The sequence below is a fragment of the Salmo trutta genome, chromosome 1, assembly GCF_901001165.1.
Source record: "Salmo trutta chromosome 1, fSalTru1.1, whole genome shotgun sequence".
NCBI classification, from domain to species: domain Eukaryota; kingdom Metazoa; phylum Chordata; class Actinopteri; order Salmoniformes; family Salmonidae; genus Salmo; species Salmo trutta.
Genome location: NC_042957.1, coordinates 63,736,487 through 63,759,763, shown reverse-complemented (window position 1 = coordinate 63,759,763; position 23,277 = coordinate 63,736,487). Strand labels below are relative to the sequence as shown.

At 43.3% G+C, this 23,277-nt stretch overlaps 2 protein-coding genes across 2 annotated transcripts in view; both read right to left on the bottom strand.

Moving 5' to 3' along the window:
- Positions 1-7,577: 7,577 nt before the first annotated feature.
- LOC115197155 (voltage-dependent T-type calcium channel subunit alpha-1I-like) lies at positions 7,578-14,682 on the bottom strand. The gene is made up of 5 exons (XM_029758464.1): positions 14,489-14,682; positions 12,040-12,226; positions 8,772-9,046; positions 7,795-8,413; positions 7,578-7,612 (listed from the first exon to the last, which is right to left on the bottom strand). The coding sequence occupies exons 1-5, from the start codon at positions 14,576-14,578 to the stop codon at positions 7,578-7,580; spliced, it is 1,206 nt and encodes a 401-aa protein (XP_029614324.1). The 5' UTR covers positions 14,579-14,682.
- A 2,045-nt stretch (positions 14,683-16,727) lies between these two features.
- Positions 16,728-23,277, bottom strand: part of LOC115205003 (voltage-dependent T-type calcium channel subunit alpha-1I) — a gene marked incomplete in the record, with an annotated part of 276,994 nt that continues 270,444 nt past the window's right edge. The window contains 2 exon segments of the mRNA XM_029770574.1: positions 16,728-16,870; positions 17,153-17,308. Coding sequence (XP_029626434.1) covers positions 16,814-16,870; positions 17,153-17,308 — 213 coding nt within the window.

The window sequence follows — 23,277 nt, the reverse complement described above, 5'->3', positions numbered from 1 at the left end:
ACATCATGTGGCGTACTGCTTTAGCATCAAATAGCCCCTGCGATATGCAACCTTTCAGGGAAGTTAGGAACCAATATACACAGTCAGTTAGGAAAGCTAAGGCTAGCTTTTTCAAACAGAAATTTTCATCCTGTAGCACAAACTCCAAAAAGTTCTGGGACACTGTAAAGTCCATGGAGAATAAGAGCACCTCCTCCCAGCTACACACTGCACTGAGGCTAGGAAACACTGTCACCACTGATAAATCTACGATAATCGACAATTTCAATAAGCATTTTTCCACGGCTGGCCATGCTTTCCACCTGGCTACCCCTACCCCGGTCAACAGCTCTGTACCCTCCACAGCAACTTGCCAAAGCCTCCCCCATTTCTCCTTCACCCAAATCCAGATAGCTGATGTTCTGAAAGAGCTGCAAAATCTGGACCCCTACAAATCAACTGGGCTAGACAATCTGGACCCTCTCTTTATAAAATTATCCGCCGCAATTGTTGCAACCCCTATTCCTAGCCTGTTCGTCTGAGATTCCTAAAGATTGGAAAGCTGCCACGGTCATCCCCCTCTTCAAAGGGGGAGACACTCTAGACCCAAACTGTTACAGACCTATATCTATCCTACGCTGCCTTTCTAAGGTCTTCGAAAGCCAAGTTAACAAACAGATCACCGACCATTTCGAATCCCACCGTACCTTCTCCGCTATGCAATCTGGTTTCAGAGCTGGTCATAGGTGCACCTCAGCCACGCTCAATATCATAACTGCCATCGATAAAAGACAATACTGTGCAGCCGTCTTCATCGAACTGGCCAAGGCTTTCGACTCTGTCAATCACAGCATTCTTATCAGCAGACTCAACAGCCTTGGTTTCTCAAATGACTGCCTTGCCTGGTTCACCAACTACTTCTTAGATAGAATTCAGTGTCCGGACCTCTGTTGTCCGGACCTCTGGCAGTCTCTATGGGGGTGCTACAGGGTTCAATTCTCGGGCCGACTCTTTTCTCTGTATACATCAGTGATGTCGCTCTTGCTGCTGGTGATTCTCTGATCCACCTCTACACAGACGACACCATTCTGTATACTTCTGGCCCTTCTTTGGACACTGTGTTAACTAACCTCCAGATGAGCTTCAATGCCATACAACACTCCTTCCGTGGCCTCCAACTGCTCTTAAATGCAAGTAAAACTAAATGCATGCTCTTCAACCGATCGCTGCCCGCACCCGCCCGCCTGTCTAGCATCACTACTCTGGACGGTTCTGACTTAGAATATGTGGACAACTACAAATACCTAGGTGTCTGGTTAGACTGTAAGCTCTCCGTCCAGACTCACATTAAGCATCTCCAATCCAAAATGAAATCTAGAATCGGCTTCCTATTTCGCAACGAAGCATCCTTCATTCATGCTGCCAAACATACCCTTGTAAAACTGACTATCCTGCCGATCCTTGACTTCGGTGATGTCATTTACAAAATAGCCTCCAACACTCTACTCACAGTGCCATCCATTTTGTCACCAGAGCCCCATATACTAGCCACCACTGCGACCTGTATGCTCTCGTTGGCTGGTCCTTGCTTCATATTCGTCGCCAAACCCACTGGATCCAGGTCATCTATATGTCTTTGCTAGGTAAAGCCCCACCTTATCTCAGCTCACTGGTCACCATAGCATCACCCACCTGTAGCACGTGCTCCAGCAGGTATTTTTCAATGGTCATCCCCAAAGCCAACTCCTCCTTTGGCTGCCTTTCCTTCCAGTTCTCTGCTGCCAATGACTGGAACGAACTGCAAAAATCCCTGAAGATGGAGAATTATATCTCTCTCACTAACTTTAAGCATCAGGTGTCAGAGCAGCTTATCGATCATTGCACCTGTACACAGCCCATCTGTAAATAGCCCACCCAACTACCTCATCCCCATATTGTTATTTATTTTTGCTCCTTTGCGCCCCAGTATCTCTACTTGCACATTCATCTTCTGCACATTTATCACTCCAGTGTTTAACCTGTTGGGGCTAGGGGGCAGTATTTACACGGCCGGATAAAAAACGTACCCGATTTAATCTGGTTACTAATCCTACCCAGTAACTAGAATATGCATATACTTATTATATATGGATAGAAAACACCCTAAAGTTTCTAAAACTGTTTGAATGGTGTCTGTGAGTATAACAGAACTCATTTGGCAGGCAAAAACCTGAGAGATTCCTTTACAGGAAGTGGCCTGTTTGACCATTTATTTGCTTTCTTTGACATCTCTTCCAAAAACTCAGGATCTCTGCTGTTACGTGACACTTCCCACGTCTCCAATGCGGTCTCAGAGCCCGGGAAAAACCTGAATGACATAATTCAAAGCCCTGGCTGAAACACAAGAGAGCTTTTGCTAAGTGGTCTATCAGAGGACAAAGGCTTAGGCGCGTGACCTGCCCCGCCCCCGGCTTTTGGTTTTTCCCTCTGTTTACAGACAGGCAGATTCCCGGTCGGAATATTATCGCTTTTCTACGAGATAAATTGCATACAAATTTATTTTAAACAGCGGTTGACATGCTTCGAAGTACGGTAATGGAATATTTAGAATTTTTTTGTCACGTTCTGCGCCATGCGCACGACCGTGATTTACCATTCTGATAGTGTCTAGAACGCACGAACAAAACGTCGCTGATGGAACATAACGATGGATTATTTGGGACCAAACCTACATTTGTTATTGAAGTAGAAGTCTTGGGAGTGCATTCTGACGAAGAACAGGAAAGGTAAGACCATTTTTCTTATAGGAAATATGATTTTGATGAAGGCTAAACTTGCCGGGTGTCTAAATAGCTAGCCCGTGATGGCTGGGCTATGTACTTAGAATATTGCAAAATGTGCTTCATCCGAAAAGCTATTTTAAAATCGGACATATCGAGTGCATAGAGGAGTTCTGTATCTATAATTCTTAAAATAATTGTTATGCTTTTTGTGAACGTTTATCGTGAGTAATTTAGTAAATTGTTAGTAAATTCCCCGGAAGTTTGCGGGGGGTATGCTTTTTCTGAACGTCACATGCTAATGTAAAAAGCTGTTTTTTTTATATAAATATGAACTTGATTGAACAGACATGCATGTATTGTATAACATAATGTCCTAGGTGTGTCATCTGATGAAGATCATCAAAGGTTAGTGCTGCATTTAGCTGTGGTTTGGGTTTTTGTGACATTATATGCTAGCTTGAAAAATGGGTGTCTGATTATTTCTGGCTGGGTACTCTGCTGACATAATCTAATGTTTTGCTTTCGTTGTAAAGCCTTTTTGAAATCGGACAGTGTGGTTAGATTAACGAGAGTCTTGTCTTTAAATAGCTGTAAAATAGTCATATGTTTGAGAAATTGAAGTAATAGCATTTCAAACGTTTTGAAAATCGCGCCACAGGATTCAACTGGCTGTTACGTAGGTGGGACGATTTGGTGCCACCTAGCCCATAGAGGTTAACTGCTAAATTGTAATTATTTCGCCACTATGGCCTAATTATTGCCTTACCTCCCTAATCATAGTACATTTGCACACACTGTATATAGATTTTTCTATTGTGTTATTGACTGTATGTTTGTTTATCCCATGTGTAACTCTGTGTTGTTTGTGTCGCACTGCTTTGCTTTATCTTGGCCAGGTTGCAGTCGTAAATGAGAACTTGTTCTCAACTGGCCTACCTGGTTAAATAAAGGTGAAATAAAAAAAATAAAAAGTCTAATTTTCTCTGCCCCCATTTCACTCTGAATCTAGATACAGTATGTTACCTACCCAACGAACCACCAATCTACACATCCTCCACACCCTCTAAACCCCCCACAGCCTTCACATCATCCACACCCTCCACATCCTCTACACCCTCCACACCCTCCACATCCTCAACACCCTCCACACCCTCCACATCCTCTACACCAGGGCTACCCAACCCTCTTCCTGGAGATCTACTGTCCTGTAGATTTTCAGTCCAACCCTAATTTAGCAGATCTCATTCAGCTAGTTAAGGTCTTGTTGAGCAGCTAATTAGTAGAATCAGGTGTGTTAAGTTAGGGTTGGACTGAAAACCCACAGGAATGTAGATCTCCAGGAAGAGGGTTGGACTGAAAACCCACAGGTCAGTAGATCTCCAGGAAGAGGGTTGGACTGAAAACCCTCAGGACGGTAGATCTCCAGGAAGAGCGTTGGGCAGCCCTGCTCTACACCTGGTGTGTATGTATTCTACTTCCCCTGAACCAAAGCAGTCACAAAGTGAGGTCACTATCTCAGACTAATATATTATAGCGACTGTACTAGCTAATACTTTTCTGCTGTTGGGTGCAGAACTGGAACACGTCAGATTAATTTCAGGGAAATGCTTCCTGTCAATACTAGTTTCTCTCTGAACCCTGCACATGTGGAAAAGTCCATGGCCCACTGTGTGATATTTTGTGTTTATCTTCATTGGCTTGTTCATTCCCTTCACATTCCATGATTCAATATCAATTGTATCTGTGGATCTATCATGTAAAATAAAAGGTTTGATTGGTTGTATGCTTTAAGTCTCCACAAACTGCATGTTTTTCAGGTGTTGTCATTATTGTTGATAGAATAGCATACATTCAAAATTATGTACAGATTTATATTGTAGGTTACACACCTCAACACCAGGCACTGTAAATTGCAGCATGTTGTGTGTTAAAGTACTGTACCATCTCACTGGTTATTCCTCTGTTGACATATGTACACTTTATTCTCTAGTGGTTTGATCTCTCGACCCTGAGTTCTAAATTACCTCGTGTTCATCTGATCCAATGGCAGCCCAGCTCTCTCCTGATTGGTCTCCGGGAAGTCAGAAATGTATTCTGATTGACTGTTAGTTCAGAAGGCAGAAAAACTCCACAATGACATTGTTGTTTTGTCAGAAAAAGGACATGATACAACAGGCTACAATTATACTGTGGTGAGATAAGAACTACTATGACATCATGTGCTCAGGGCAAACACATAGAACATTTATTGCTGTGCCGTTAGGCTTACCTTTGATGCCATAGTCATTGACTTAGAGGTTTGTCTCGTCATTTATGAGAACATCTTTGAAGCTAAAACAGCCCTTCATGGTCACGTTATGGTTCCTGTCAACCCACAAGCTCATGTTTTACACCTTGAGGTAGAAGTCGCCCCTAACCACAGATCTAGGATCAGATTACTCAACCCTTTATTCTAACCTTAAACAATAAGGGGATGAACTAATATCTGACCCTGTATCAGTGGTTAGGGGCAACTTCTACCTATTTCCACCACCATTAACCAAGACGGTCCAGGTGTGGACTATAATAATAAAGTGGCATCTCCTGAAGTTATAGTAACAGACAACCCATAGCAATAATCACTCACGGATATCCCACATGTTACAAACATGTTAAAGACAATCACCAGTGATTCAATTAAATGACAATGAAGTTCATTAAACAGGTCAAACCAAACTTTGCTCATCACCTCAATGAAAAAAACCCCCACTAGGGATACAAGAGTGTATTCTAGGTTAGGCTAAGATGGCCACTTCATCGCAGATGTACTGAGTGGCATACCAAAAGGTTGGAAAAAGATGCAATGTTTATTCATCGTTACAGTGACAGCTTGATATCAAAACTAGGGTTTGCTACTACAGATGTGTGTTAGATAGAGGGGGTGAGTGAATTACGTATCTTTTAAACAAGGAGAAGCATCCTATTGCAATCCCTTAACCATGCTAAGGAACATTGATGTGTCAATAATTAGATGTGTCATCATGTATTGGTATGACACTCAAATTAAAGCTTTCAAAAAGATCAGCAATGTTTTTTCGTCTTGGTGTTAGCATAGGAGGCTAAGCTAAGCGACAACGTTCCCTGTTCGTCCCGGGAATGTCTGTGATTAGGAAATGTTCTCCTGTGCTGCAAAATTATGGCCCTTCCCTCCTTTGGTCTTCATTTGGGATTCCAAAATCCAAAATTCCAGGAGGAACCAAAATTCCCAAAGTTACGTGTGCCCAAGGGAACTTTTTCTTCAGCGCACAGAGCTTATTTACATTTTTTTGCTTGTTTGTTCTCTCCACACACTTTTAATAATAAAAAGTATATATTTTTAACCCCACATTATAAAACTGAAAGCCACTTGCAGACAAAAAGTTATACGAGAAATCGTACGGGTAAGGTATAGGTTAAGGACGAAGTCATGACAACACTGTCACGCTCCTATTCTGTATTCTAAAAAAATATTGGAATAGAAACCACTTTATAATTATCATCCCAACATTGACATCTTGATACACTTCGGTATATATATTAAAACTCTTGGGTAAAATGCAATAATTCCATCATGCAGACAAACTGCCTCCATCTTCTAGGAGGTTCTATTGGTCTGGAATCCATATCTCTGATATATTCTTCCTTTCTTACTTTCGCAAAGTGACAAAGAGAAAGAAGTGACAGGTTTGAATTTCACACACATTCCATTGTGAAGCCACTGTATGCAGGTGTGTTTTTCATCTCCCAGAGTGAATGGTGCTCGTCTCGTCTCCTCAGTTTGTTTGTCTCAGGAGGGCCAGTGTCTTTGACAGAGAGGCTCTCCTACTGTGAGTGGATATAGCAGGCTGTCCTGTAACTCTCATTCACTCCCTGTCCTTCTCTCTGAGTGAGTGACGTTGGGATAAAAGAGCCTATTTCACAAACTGCTGCATGCAGGAGTGGGATCTTAGTATGGTCTCTATCTCTCTGTCTCTCTTTTTCCTGTTGTACTATCACTTAGACACACACACACACACACACACACACACACACACACTCCTTCCTGAAAAGTACAGATGGAGGGAAGGGGTTAGGTGGTGGTGATGATAAGTTAACGCATGCTTTTGCTACCTAAGTCTCAGCTCTTCCACTATAACAACTCCTTCTCAGGTGAACTCTACACTACCTCTGTTCAATCTAGACCTCCTCACCCCTCCTCCACTCCACACACAAGGACCTGTAGCCTTCGTCTGCTACAACAGATTTGTCTTCAGCCCTCCAGGAGAAACTTCCTCCTCCTACACCGTGACGTACATTCAGGCTCATCCTACACCGCAACATACATACAGCCTCCTCCTACACCGGGATGTACAGCCACACTGAAAAATAAAATCTGTTGGCTTGATCAGCTCAGTTTTGTTAGATATTCTATTTTTGCATTTTAAACTTCTGTGAAGCCGAAGAAAAAAATTAAAACAAACAGGAAAACAGGAACGACGACAAGACAAAATGTTCTCGTTAGATCTCTGTCTCAGCTTGTCTCTGTCTACGTCTTCTATGTATATCTCCCTGATATGATGATGCAGCCCTCCTGGTCTGTCTCCTACTCTGGGGGTCCTTCTCCTCCAGAGGGGTACGATGGGGGGTCCATCCCAGCTCCCCCCGCCACCACAGGGGTCAAACCTGTAATCCCCTTTAACCTTCCACCGTTTGACCTCTGACCCTCCACACCTGAACCACTGCCACAGGGTAGCACAAAATGGGACAGGGGGGGTCATAAACATAAATATATATATAGCGAGAGGGAGGGGTTTGGTTATAGGAATTCACGGGATTACATCACACGTTGTCAAAAACGTCAAACTTCTCTCTGCCTGAGGGGGACGGAGAGGAACAGTAATGGGTTGATGAATCCTAATAGGAGCGGTAGTAGACAACAAGGGATTCTGGCTTCATCTGTTTTTACTACAGGACCCTACTGTTGTTTGGCTTGAGCTTTTCCCCTTGAGGCCCGGCGCCTCTCCCAACTGTCCCTCCTCTCCTCTGCCTCCCAACTGTCCCTCTTCTCCTCTGCCTCCCCCACTCTCTCCCCAAGGGTTGGCCAGGAAGCCTTGGTGGTCCAACTCCAACCCTAGGATCTGTCTCCCCTCCCCCCTCCTCGCCCCCTGGTTCAAGCTCCCCGTGCTGTTGCATTTCTTCACCCCCGGGGATGCGAGGGAGGCGGGCGAGAGCAACGATGTGAGCGACAGGCTGCTTAGCGTTTCCGACAAGTGTTCGCTGTTGCCCGCCTGGCTGGAGCCACACCCCCCGATGGACGAACTGATCCCGATGCCCAGGTCCTCCAGGTCACATGGAACGGGGTCCATGGAGTCCTCCCGGTTGTAGCCGGGGCTGATGCTACCCCTGCCGCTGCTCTGGCTCCGCTGGTGGCCCCGAGTGGCCTGGAGGGTGAGGGCAGGGCCTGACGAGGGGCTGGGCCGCGGTCTCAGAGTCTGGCCTGCTGGGCAGCTGGTGGGATCCTCAGGGAGCGGGGGGCAGAGCAGGGGGAGAGGGGGGAGGGGGGACACCAGGTCTTGAGGGGGCGAAACACTGAAGCTGAGTCCTTCCTCCAGGGTGGTCTGGAGGCTGCCATCGGAGCTCCCCGTGGCCAGAGACGAGTCACTATGGGACGGGTACTGAGGACAGAGAGAGAGGGGCAGGGTGGAGATGTGGAGTGAGATATTGTAATATATAACAACATTAGAGTGAATGTTTGACTGACTACACTGTAGGATGTGCAATGTGTACTGTACAGTCTGTTGGTTGCTCTGGTGGCAGTGTATGGGGTACAACACAAAAGGGTCATAACAGCACCAAACAGTGTGGCGGACACTCATTAAAGAAGACAAGGGGGTAGACACATACATTTGCCAATCAGGGGGAAGCTTGAGGTTTGTGTACATTTCTCAATCTAACATTAGACCCTACAGGAATTACACTATGCAGTGTGTTGGTATCTGTTACATACAGTACATACAGTAGGCCAGGTCTTACCTGCGTGCAGAGCACCCGGCTGTGGGCTCCTGGGGAGCGCAGGGAGGACCAGGAGGCCGGGGAGGTGAGTCTGAGGCCCCGTGAGGTGCGCCCTACTCTGGCCCTAGGGGGCGCCGGCAGGGCCGCTGCTGCCACAGGGTGGAAGAACTCCGTTGGCAGACGGATAAGAGCAGGAGAACCAGAGGCACTGGCCGCTCCTACTCTTCCTCCCCCTCCTCCTCTTCCTCCCTCATCTGATCCTTCTCCTGCCTTAGTGCTACTGCAAGAGGTGCCACCTGAAGACAGAGAGAAAGGCTGTAAGGCAAATATACTATTCCATCTAGATCCCGAGTGAAACACCACATAAATACAATCCATTTAGCCTGTAGGGATAAACAGTCATTACTGATATTGATGATTAGACTAACAAAGACCTTGCAAATAATGCACATCATTCCAGGGAGAGCAACAATGCCACTGTACTGTACTGTGATGTCTGATTCACTCTATTCATGAATTGCACGCTGCGTTACAATACTGTTCTGAAGATTCTATTTAGGCCCTGGTTCCGACTGAATGTTTTACTTAATACATTGTCAACTGGCGCTAATGAAGATTAATGAAGATTAATGAAGATTTAGTCTAAAGTGCATTATAGTTGTTTGGAAACGAGATGGCATTTCAAAAGGAAGCAACTAATTAGTAGGAAAACCTATTGTCATCATTGTGATGTTGCCAGATTGACTTAAGATGCAGTATAACTTTAGATAATAAGCTAAAATTGCAGGGAGAGGACTGGATTTTAGCTAGCTAACGTCGCTAGCTAACGGCAACATTGCCATCTCTCTAAAGTACACTTTACGACATGATAATGATGGCAAATATGTTTCCTACTAATTATTTGCCTTCTGTAGCAACGTCATAGTATTTCCAGGCCACTATAGTGTAATTTAGATTAAACAGTCATTAGGCCCCTTTCAGAATGACTGGGCATCACTCGACTTTCGGGCATCACTCGACTTTCGGGCACCACTATGGCGGAGAGCGGCTTGAGAACGTTCCTAACAATGTCATGATGCAACCGAGCGACGGAGGTGCAACCCATGAATACACTCTTCAAAAAAATAAACTGCTATCTAGAACCAAAAGGGTTCTTTCGGCTGTCCCCAAAGGAGAACCGTTTGAAGAACCCTTTTTGTTTCCAGGTAGTACATATTTGGTTCCGGGTAGAACCCTATTGGATTCGATGTAGAACACTTTCCCCACAGGGTTCTACATGGAACCCATATGAGTTCTACCTGGAACCAAACAGGGTTCTACCTGGAACCAAACAGGGTTCTACCTGGAACCAAAGAGGGTTATCCTATTGGGACAGCCGAAGACCTGTTTTGGAACCCTTTTTTCTAAGAGTGTAGGACCAACCTGGACTGTGATGGGCTGGCTAAGTACAGCTCAGCTTAGTTCAAATCAAATAAATGTTTATTGGTTGCGTACACCGATTTAAAGATTTTATTGCAGGTTTGGCTCAATAATGTGAAAACACAAGATATACTTTACAGTGCCTTGCAAAAGTATTCATCCCCCTTGGCATTTTTCCTATTTTGTTGCATTACAACCTGTAATTTAAATAGATTTTATTTGGATTTCATGTAATGGACATACACAAAATAGTCAATTTAAAAAAATGTTTTAAACATTTTAAACGGAAAAGTGGTGCGTGCATATGTCTTCACCCCCTTCGCTATGAAGCCCCTAAATAAGATCTGGTGCAACCAATTACCTTCAGAAGTCATATAATTAGTTAAATAAAGTCCCCCTGTGTGCAATCTAAGTGTCACATGATCTGTCACATGATCTCAGTATATATACACCTGTTCTGGAAGGCCCCAGAGTCTGCAACACCACCAAGCAAGGGGCATCACCAAGCAAGTGGCACCATGAGGACCAAGGAGCTTTCCAAACAGATCAGGGACAAAGTTGTAGAAGTACAGATCAGGGTTGGGTTATAAAAAATTATCAGAAACTTTGAACATTCCACGGAGCACGATTAAACCCAATATTAAAAAATTGAAAGAATATGGCACCACAACAAACCTGCCAAGAGAGGGCCGACCACCAAAACTCACGGACCAGGCAAAGAGCGCATTAATCAGAGAGGCAACAAAGAGACCAAAGATAACTCTGAAGGAGCTGCAAAGCTCCACAGCAGAGATTGGAGTACCTGTCCATAGGACCACTTTAAGCCGTACACTCCACAGAGCTGGGTTTTATGGAAGAGTGGCCAGAAAAAAGCCATTGCTTAAAGAAGAAATAAGCAAACACGTTTGGTGTTCACCAAAAGGCATGTGGGATGCTTCCCAAACATATGGAAGAAGGTACTCTGGTCAGATGAGACCAAAATTGAGCTTTTTGGCCATCAAGAAAAACGCTATGTCTGGTGCAAACCCAACACCTCTCATCACCCCGAGAACACTATCCCAGTATCATGCTGTGGGGATGTTTTTCATCGGCAGGGACTGGGAAACTGGTCAGAATTGAGGGAATGATGGATGGCGCTAAATACAGGGAAATTCTTGAGGGAAACCTGTTTCAGTCTTCCAGAGATTTCAGACTGGGACAGAAGTTCACCTTCCAGCAGGACAATGACCCTAAGCATACTGATAAAGCAACACTTGAGTGGTTTAAGGGGAAACATTTAAATGTCTTGGAATGGCCTAGTCAAAGCCCAGACCTCAATCCAATTGAGAATCTGTGGTATGGCTTAAAAATTGCTGTATACCAGCGGAACCCATCCAACTTGAAGGAGCGGTAGCAGTTTTGCCTTGAAGAATGGGCAAAAATCCCAGTGGCTAGATGTGTAAAGCTTATAGAGACATACCCCAAGAGACTTGCAGCTGTAATTGCTGCAAAAGGTGACTCTACAAAGTATTGACTTTGGGCGGGTGAATAGTTATGCACGCTCAAGTTTCCAGTTTGTTTTTGTGTTATTTCTTATTTCTTTCACAATAAAACATATTTTGCATCTTCAAAGTGGTAGGCATGTTGTGTAAATCAAATGATACAAACCCCCCAAAAATCTATTTTAATTACAGGTTGTAAGGGAACAAAATAGGAATAATTCCAAGGGGGTGAATACTTTTGCAAGCCATTGAATTAGTCCATATATATATATATATAGAATATATATAGAAATGTTGCTTTGTTTCCCAACCCTTCCGATATACACATACATATACAGCAATACACATTAGGCTGGAAAGGCTGGAGCAGAGGGTATGACTGGACTCACCAGGGCTGTGGTGGGATGGGGTCTTGTGTCTCTGATGGACCCCCACCTCCACCAGGAGTGGAGCCCCCTCCTCGGCTACTGAACTGTGGGCCCTGCAGCGCCTCGACCCCCCTGTCTGGCCCTGGGTCAAGGAGTCCCCTCCTCCGCCAGCCTCCTCTGAGCCCTGGGAGTCACTGCCCCTCTCCTCCTGGGGGAAGAACACACATGTTGACACACACTGTACCTGTTTATGTTGTCTGTTATTATAATTAAATGTGGAGTGGGGCATGATAGGGTGCAGTACTGCACTTCATTATTACTGAAGGGAGCACCGGCTAGCATCCAAGCTCCTAGCCTGCTAGCATACACACTTAGGCTCTGAGGCTATGGTTAGCATACTGACACAAGACTCCAGTCTCCCTGGGAAAATAAGGAATCTCTTTTATCTGAAGAGATTCTTTATCTGTAATGGACTTCCTGGTTCAGATAAAAGTTGAATAAAATAAACGCTAAAAGCGATTCCCTAGGACCTTCATCTGGATATTACTGTCAGCTATGAGCACTTCTGATTCAAATCACCTCTGGATGACTGATTATGGCCCATAGCAACCCTGGTAGCCATGTGTGCTATCTGGCCACAGCCGGAAGGTCTCGGTCTCTCAATTCAATTATATTCAATTTAAGGGCTTTATTGGAATGAGAAACATATGTTAACATTGCCAAAGCAAGTGAACTAGATAATAAACAAAAGTGAAATAAACAATACAAATTAACAGTAAACATTACACTCATAAAAGTTCCAAAAGAATAAAGACATTACAAATGTTACATTATGTGAAAATAGTTAAAGTACAAAAGGGAAAATAAATAAACATAAATATGGATTGTATTTACAATGGTGTTTGTTCTGCACTGGTTGCTCTTTTCTTGTAGCAACAGGTCCCAAATCTTTTTGCTGTGATGGCACACTGGTATTTCACCCCATAGACATAGGAGTTTATGAAAATTGGGTTTGTTTTTTAATTCTTTGTGGATTTGTGTAATCTGAGGGAAATATGTGTCTCTAATATGGTTATACATTTTGCATGAGGTTAGGAAGTGCAGCTCAGTTTCCACCTCATTTTGTGGGCAGTGTGCAAATAGCCTGTCTTCTCTTGAGAGCCAGGTCTGCTTTCACAGCCTTTCTCAATAGCAAGGCTATGCTCACTGAGTCTGTACATGGTCAAAGCTTTCCTTAAGCTTGGGTCAGTCACAACGGTCAGGTATTCTGGCACTGTGTATTCTCTGTTTAGGGCCAAATATCGTTCTAGTTTGCTTTGTTTTTTGTTGTTAATTCTTTCCAATGGGTCAAGTAATTATCTTTTTGTTTTCTCATGATTTGGTTGGGTCTCACTGTGTTGCTGTCCTGGGGCTCTGTTTGTGAACAGAGCCCCAGGACCAGTTTGCTAAGGGGACAATTCTCCAGGTTCATCTCTCTGTAGGTGATGGCTTTGTTATGGAAGGTTTGGGAATTGCTTCCTTTTAGGTGTTTGTAGAATTTAACAACTCTTACTATTCTTGTGAGGACGTCTGGTACTCATAATGTGACATGATATATTGAACCAATGAGCAGAGAATGAACCAGACCATGAACCAGCATCTTGGGAAAAATACGTAAATACTTAACTTGATTAATGGAGAATGTAACGATACAGACATTTTTTACCAAAAACAACAAACACCAGCACTCGAAACTCACACAGGGGAAACATACAGGAAACTGAATTCAAGAACTAACAAAGGGAACAGAAAACACATCTCTCTTATAGGGGAAACAATCATGAAATAATAAGACACAGTCCAATAAAAGTCTCTAGACCGCCCTCTGGTGCCAGGAGGAACCATGACACATAAGTATAGTAAAACGTATATAAACACACACAATCCCCCACCCCCACATACTCCTACTAGCATTAAACAACTAGAGGGAAGGATATCGCACAGGGAGGGATGATAGGAAGATAGGGGGTAAAGGAAAGGGAGGAATGATGTAGTAGTGGATAAAGAGGAAGATAGCCCTCACAGGCCAGAGGGGAGGCAGTAGACTGAATGGATTTCTATTCCTGAAGGTTTCTGTACAGGAGATTAGAGCTTCAGTAGGATTCAGGATTTATTCTTATGCCCCTGGAACTTTGTGCCATGCTTCCTTTATTGGAATACAAGTATTCTTTCTGCACTGGAGACTAAGGGAACCCACTGTCCACCCCCTCTATCACCCCATCCTCAGACCGGAGCAGACCTGGGTTCAAATAGTATTCAACATCTTAGCCTCTAAAGTGCAGACCTTGCCCTATTGGTACTGCAGGATGGCTAAAGCATGCTCAAAACTATTTTAACCCAGGTCTGCTACCCAGTCCAACATTTCAACCCCCTCCGTTGTCCTTGAAAAACCCCCTTCCCATTTATAACCCCTCCATCTCTCCATCTCTACCTTGCCCTCCCGCACCAGCAGCTGGTGGACACTCTGGTCGTCCAGGCTGAGGTCATCAGGTAGGGCCGGAGACGACGACTTGTCTGACATTTGGTCTGACCTCAGAGATGCCTGCTCTATCTCTGCCAGCCTGATCTGCTGTAGAGGGGGAGGGAGAGAGAGGGAAAGAGAAGGAGAGGGGGGAGAAGGAGAGAGAGAGAGAGAGAGAGAGAGAGAGAGAGAGAAGGGGGGGAGTGACAAGGGGGAGAGGGAGAAAGAGAGAGAGAAGGGTGGGAGAGAGGTGAGAGAGAGAAAGAGAGATTGAGATGGGGAAAGAGGGGAAGAGAGACGGAGGTGGAAGGAGTGATGGAGAAAAAAAGGGGGAAAGGGAAAGTGAAGGAGAGAGAGAAAGTTATCTAGAACTGAGAGAGAGAAAGTTATCTAGAACTGAGAGAGAGAAAGTTATCTAGAACTGAGAGAGAGAATGGACACATAAACCAGACAATTGAAATCCAATGGAGTGAGGGAGGGGGCCGTTATATGAACATGTGCCTGTGGGTGAGTGAGACAAAGAGGTTCATAAAGAGAGATTCACGGCTCATATACAGCAGTAAATTACCACTGCACTATGCCAGAGGCAGGAGGAGAGCGGGAGGGAGGAGGGGAGAAGGAGGGAGGAGGGGAGAGAGAGGTAGGGAAGGGGGTGATAATTAGAAAAAGGGAGCAAGACAGAGAGAGATAGAAGGTGGGGAAAATAGACTGGGAGGATGTAATGTGTTCAGAGAAACAGAGATAAAGGCCCCTGATGTGGTCAGGAGAAACTTACGGCCCTAACAATCACAAGTTCCATGTTAGGTTGTTTCCAGACAGATCCTATAAACACTACATGACCAAAAGAATGTGGACACGTGCTCGTTGAACATCTCATTCCAAAATCATGTGCATTAACATGGAGTTTGTCCCCCCTTTGCTGCTATAACAGCCTCCACTCTTCTAGGAAGGCTTTCCACTAGGTGTTGGAACATTGCTGCAGGGACTTGTTTCCATTCAGCCACAATTGCAGTAGTGAGGTCGGGCAATGATGCTGGGCGATTAGGCCTGACTTGCAGTCGGCATTCCTATTCATCCCAAAGGTGTTCGATGGGGTTGAGGTCAGGGCTCTGTGCAGGCCAGTCATGTTCTTCCACACCAACCTCTGCAAACAATTTCTGTATGGACTTTGCTTTGTGCACTGTCATGCTGAAACAGGAAAGGGCCTTCACAGAATTGTCTAGAATGTCATTGTATGCTGTAGCGTTAAGATTTCCCTTCATTGGAACTAAGGGGCCTAGCCTGAACCATGAAAAACAGCCCCAGACCATTATTCCTCCTCCACCAAACTTTACAGTTGGCACTATGCATTGGGGCAGGTAGTGTTCTCCTGGCATCCACCAAACCCAGATTCGTCCGTCGGACTGCCAGATGGTGAAGCGTGATTCATCACTCCAAAGAACGCGTTTCCACTGCACCAGTGTCCAATGTCGGCAAGCTTTACACCACTCCAGCCAACGCTTGACATTGCGCATGGTAATATTAGGCTTGTGTGCCGTTGCTTGGCCATGGAAAAGTTCTTGTGCTGACGTTGCGTCCAGAGGCAGTTTGAAACTCAGTAGTGAGTGTTGCAACCGAGGACAGACGATTTTTACGCGTTACGTGCTTCAGCACTCGGTGGTCCCGTTCTGTGAGCTTGCGTAGCCTACCACTTCGCGGCTGAGCCGTTGTTGCTCCAAAACGTTTCCACATCACAATAACAGCACTTACAGTTTACTGGGGCAGCTCTAGCAGGGCAGAAATTTGACAAACTGACTTGTTGGAAAGGTGGCATCCTATGACAGTTCCACGTTGAAAGTCACTGAGCTCTTCGGTGAGGCTGTTTGTCTATGGAGATTTCATGGCTGTGTGCTCAATTTTATACACCTGTCAGCAACAGGTGTGGCTGAAATAGCCGAATCCACAAATTTAAGGGGTGTCCACATACTTTTGTTTATATGGTGTATGTCTTAATGCACCAAGTCATGCACAGTGTCCCCTTAAAATAGGTTTTAATAAGAATCAGTGTTGTTATTGTCTCTCCATGCCCTGGGGCACAACAATCACACATTCAACACACACACACACACACACACACACACACACACACACACACACACACACACACACACACACACACACACACACACACACACACACACACACACACACACACACACACACACACACACACCAGAACCCAGGAGATAGCTGAAGGACAGATACAGACGTCAGGATAGAGAGAAAGAGAGAGAGGTAGTTTCATGACATGATAAATCAGAGATGGGAGGAGCATGTAAGAGAGGAGAGGACAGATTGATAGCTTGACAGCATCTGCAGACAGGCAGAAAGGAAGAGTGACAGGTGAAGAGGTTCAAATCCCAGTTATTACTTTCCAGAGTGGCCCGTTCCACTTTATCATTATGATAAACACAACTAGCAACAGGGATAGTGTGAATGTGTGTGAACGTGTGTGTGTGTGACTGTGTGTGTGTGTGTGTGTGTGTGTGTGTGTGTGTGTGTGTGTGTGTGTGTGTGTGTGTGTGTGTGTGTGTGTGTGTGTGTGTGTGTGTGTGTGTGTGTGCGCGTCTACATATGCATGGTTCATGTGTTTACCTCTAGTTGTGGGTGGCTCTTACAGTCCTTCCAGACAGGAGGAGAGGTAGAGGAGTAGTGATGGAAGACAGATCCAGAGAGGTTGTCAATCATCAGCATCTCTCCTTCAAATGAATCCTTAATCAGCAGAGACACACTGTCCAGCCACTGACTCTCCTGGAACACACAGTTATTACATGGTTAATGATATCATATCCTGGAACACTCAGTTATTACATTGTTAATGATATCATATCCTGGAACACATAGTTATTACATGGTTAATGATATCATATCCTGGAACACACAGTTATTACATTGTTAATGATATCATATCCTGGAACACACAGTTATTACATTGTTCATTATATCATATCCTGGAACACACAGTTATTACATTGTTCATTATATCATATCCTGGAACACACAGTTATTACATTGTTCATTATATCATATCCTGGAACACACAGTTATTACATTGTTAATGATATCATATCCTGGAAAACATAGTTATTACATTGTTCATTATATCATATCCTGGAACACACAGTTATTACATTGTTAATGATATCATATCCTGGAACACACAGTTATTACATTGTTCATTATATCATATCCTGGAACACACAGTTATTACATTGTTCATTATATCATATCCTGGAACACACAGTTATTACATTGTTCATTATATCATATCCTGGAACACACAGTTATTACATTGTTCATTATATCATATCCTGGAACACACAGTTATTATATTGTTAATGATATCATATCCTGGAACACACAGTTATTACATTGTTAATGATATCATATCCTGGAACACACAGTTATTACATTGTTCATTATATCATATCATGGAACACACAGTTATTACATTGTTCATTATATTTATCCCATGTGTAACTCTGTGTTGTTTTTGTCGTACTGCTTTGCTTTATCTTGGCCAGGTCGCTGTTGTAAATGAGAACTTGTTCTCAACTGGCCTACCTGGTTAAATAAAGGTGAAATAAAGGTGAAATAAAAGATATATCCTGGAACACACAGTTATTACATGGTTCATTAAATCATATCCTGGAACACATAGTTATTACATTGTTCATTATATCATATCCTGGAACACACAGTTATTACATTGTTCATTATATCATATCCTGGAACACACAGTTATTACATGGTTCATTATATCATATCCTGGAACACACAGTTATTACATTGTTCATTATATCATATCCTGGAACACACAGTTATTACATGGTAACATCATTATAGAGTTAACTTACAGCTACAAAGGGTCAAGAGGAATCACAGCATAGGGCTGTACACCTACTGAAATCTACACCTAGTGACATCTACACCTAGTGACATCTACACCTAGTGACATCTACTCCTAGTGAAATCTACTCCTAGTGAAATCTACACCTAGTAACATCTACTCCTAGTGAAATCTACACCTAGTGACATCTACACCTAGTGACATCTACACCTAGTGACATCTACTCCTAGTGACATCTACTCCTAGTGACATCTACACCTAGTGACATATACTCCTAGTGACATCTACTCCTAGTGACATCTACTCCTAGTGACATCTACACCTAGTAACATCTACTCCTAGTGACATCTACACCTAGTGACATCTACACCTAGTAACATCTACTCCTAGTGACATCTACACCTAGTAACATCTACTCCTATTGACCTCTACTCCTAGTGAAATCTACACCTAGTGACATCTACACCTAGTGACATCTACTCCTAGTGACATCTACTCCTAGTGACATCTACACCTAGTGACATCTACTCCTAGTGACATCTACTCCTAGTGACATCTACACCTAGTAACATCTACTCCTAGTGACATCTACACCTAGTAACATCTACTCCTAGTGACATCTACACCTAGTAACATCTACTCCTAGTGACATCTATACCTAGTGACATCTACTCCTAGTGACATCTACAGCTAGTGACATCTACACCTAGTGACATCTACACCTAGTGACATCTACTCCTAGTGACATCTACACCTAGTGACATCTACTCCTAGTGACATCTACTCCTAGTGACATCTACTCCTAGTAACATCTACACCTAGTGACATCTACACCTAGTGACATCTACACCTAGTAACATCTACTCCTAGTGACATCTACACCTAGTGACATCTACTCCTAATGACATCTACACCTAGTAACATCTACTCCTAGTGACATCTACACCTAGTGACATCTACTCCTAGTGACATCTACACCTAGTAACATCTACTCCTAGTGACATCTACACCTAGTAACATCTACACCTAGTAACATCTACTCCTAGTGACATCTACACCTAGTATCATCTACACCTAGTAACATCTACACCTAGTAACATCTACACCTAGTGACATCTACACCTAGTGACATCTACACCTAGGAACATCTACTCCTAGTGACATCTACTCCTAGTGACATCTACACCTAGTAACATCTACTCCTAGTACCATCTACTCCTAGTAACATCTACACCTAGTATCATCTACACCTAGTATCATCTACACCTAGTGACATCTACACCTAGTAACATCTACTCCTAGTACCATCTACTCCTAGTAACATCTACACCTAGTAACATCTACACCTAGCGACATCTACACCTAGTGACATCTACACCTAGTATCATCTACACCTAGTATCATCTACACCTAGTAACATCTACACCTAGTAACATCTACACCTAGTGACATCTACACCTAGTAACATCTACACCTAGTAACATCTACACCTAGTGACATCTACACCTAGTGACATCTACACCTAGTAACATCTACTACAGAAGTAGCGTTACAACATTACACATTCAAATAGTGACACCAAAACTGTTTATATTAACTGGTTACATGATTATTTCAGAGTTAAGCTATGACCATAGCTAGAGTAACCCAAGGAGACCCAACAGCCTGAAAGAGTTACCATGCAGAGACACATCTGTGATACATTTGATGCATGTCTCTATTAAATGTTCAATAGATAAATTAGATAACCGTTTAGGGAGCTGGCAGACTGTTATTACATTAATACAATGAAGAAGTCATCTATTTAAACTTCATTATATCATTTTCTATCTTGAATCTCATCAGCAAAATAGTTGTTCTGTAATACTTCTTCTGTGCAATTAGATTGACTGGAAAAATAGTAAAAAGAATAGCAACTGAACTGGCCCCATATTTCCTCAACTGCTGTAATTCCTATAAGTGTTATTTTCACTAAGGAAATCTGTCTTCCTTTACAGAGCCCTGTGTTGATAATGGCACCTTGATAGCGGTGCTTTAATTGTTTCCCCTTTAGCCAAAACACTAACACTTTTATAATAATAAAACATTCTAAAACACGTTCAGAGAAATCTGAAATCTGATTGGCTGAAATGCCGTTGAAAGACATTCACTCATACCAGATAACCACACAGGCAGAGATAGGGTCGTCACTATTTGGCCATGTCACAAAGAACAGAAGTTCCAGACACTTACACACTGCTCCTGTCCATTCTTGCATGTCCATCTAGTGACTATCCCCCTGTGCTTACACGGCCCATCCATACGCCTTTCTCTGCAGAAACATTCCCCTAAATACATACAGTACTAAGAAACATTACCCTAAATACATACAGTGCTAAAGAAACATTACCCTAAATACATACAGTACTAAGAAACATTACCCTAAATACATACAGTACTAAAGAAACATTACCCTAAATACATACAGTGCTAAAGAAACATTACCCTAAATACATACAGTACTCAGAAACATTCCCCTAAATACATACAGTATACTAAGAAACATTCCCCTAAAACATACATTACTAAGAAACATTCCCCTAAATACATGCAGTACTAAGAAACATCACCCTAAATACATGCAGTACTAAGGAAACAGGGTCATAGGCTGCTAAATCCACAGGCCCACATTTATTCTTTCTCTACAGCAATGGAAAAATCCAGTAAAGTGTACCGTCAGTGTTACAGTTATATAAACTGTAGCCGTTGTCTAACACTGCTAACCCACATATACAGTAACCCACATACACAGCCACTCACCAGCCAATGTTTTACATGTAGGAAGGCAGCTGTTGTTTAAAAGTGTTTGCCATTAGCAACAGGTTGTAGTCCTTGCTCAGTTTAACTTTGCCTTCATTGTTACCAAAATAAACCTGGCTTATAAAATCTATCTACAGTATACGTATATAACTATGGCTGGGAATTGCCAGGAACTTCAAGATATGATATCATCACTACACTTAGGTGCCGATACAATATGAATTGTGCTTCTCATGATTCTATCTGTATTGTGATTTGATACTGTGATTTTACGGCGATCCGATGTTCCAAACATATTGCTCACCATATATCTGCTGCACAGGGACAAGAGAGAGACATGAGAAAATGAGCTTTCTGTGATTAGTCATGGAAATAAAAGTGCTGAAAACAAATTGGCTTCCTATTTAAAAAGAAGATGGAGAACAGGCTATGAAGGAAAAATATTGGAGTTTTGGTGCAGGTACAGCCAAAACAATATATCGATATATCAATACGATAATATCCCGATATGTAACTGTATCGATTTTTTCCCCATCACTATATAATGTATAACAATAGACTACATCTATACAGAGTCCAGATACTCCTCAGTGTGTGTGGGTTGTTAAGAACAGCACTGGAGTAGGCCCTGAATGACTGTGTTACGAAACAGCAAAGGAACACATACATCACGGACACCCATGCACACGCACGCAGGCAGGCACACACCCACCACGCAGGCACACGCCTGAATGGCTATGGCTTAGTCTTAATAAGAAGGCCATTTCTATTTTTCTACACAACAATAGTGCTGGCCACCTGGTGAGAACGTGCGCCTTAAAGAGAAGAGAAGAGAGAGAGAGAGAGAGAGAGAGAGAGAGCGAGAGAGAGAGAGAGAGAGAGAGAGAGAGAGAGAGAGAGAGAGAGAGAGAGAGAGCGAGAGAGAGAGAGAGCCCTTCAGTTCATTCCAGACAGTGTCAGCACGCGCGCTCTCTCTCTCTCTCTCTCTCTCTCTCTCTCTCTCTCTCTCACTCACTCTCACTCTCACTCTCACACAGAGGTTAGGGAGTGCAGCTCAGTTTCCACCTCATTTTGTAGAAAGTGTGCACATAGCCTGTCTTCTCTTGAGAGCCAGGTCTGCCTAATCCGGCCGTTCTCAATAGCAAGGCTATGCTCACTGAGTCTGTACATAGTCAAAGCTTTCCTTAACTTTCTGTCAGTCACAGTGGTCAGATATTCTGCCACTGTGTACTCTCTGTTTAGGGCCAAATAGCATTCTAGTTTGCTCAGTTTCTTCGTTCATTCTTTCTTTCATTCTTTCCAATGTGTCAAGTAATTATCTTCTTGTGTTGCTGTCCTGGTGCTCTGTGGGGTGTGTTTGTGTTTGTGAACAGAGCCCCAGGACCAGCTTTCTTAGGGGACTATTCTCCAGGTTCATCTCTTTGTAAGTGATGGCTTTGTTATGGAAGGTTTGGGAATCACCCTTTAATCGGCCTAATTCGGCTCTACATGCATTATTTGGTGTTTTACGTTGTACACAGATGATATTGTGTCCCATTTTGTTTGTCTGTTGTATGGTAATTTGGTAAAAAGCCAATTTGACATTTGTTCAGTACATTGTTTTAACTGAGGAAATGTACGAGTTTGCTGTTAATGATAACTAGAATACTGTATATAAAACAGGAACGGGTCTGTATATAACACATTCTGCCAGGTCTGGAATCCCACTACAAGTGTCACAGTAAAGGAAACACCTGCCGTAGTGATGCTGTGAATTGTATTGCCTTAAAGGTGTAAACATTGATTTCTCATCATGGCCATTTCCTTCAGCTCCCCTCCAATCACTTAGCATCACCTCTCCTCTTTACACACATGTTCTCTTTACTTCTCTCTCTCTCTCCACCTTTCCCTCCCCCTCATGTCGCTCACTCTCCTCCAGATCAGTTTCTATTTTCATCTGTGTGTTTTCTCAATAATTCCTGCCTCCACACACGCCACGCACACACACACACACGCCACGCACACACACACACACACACACACACACACACACACACACACACACACACACACACACACACACACACACACA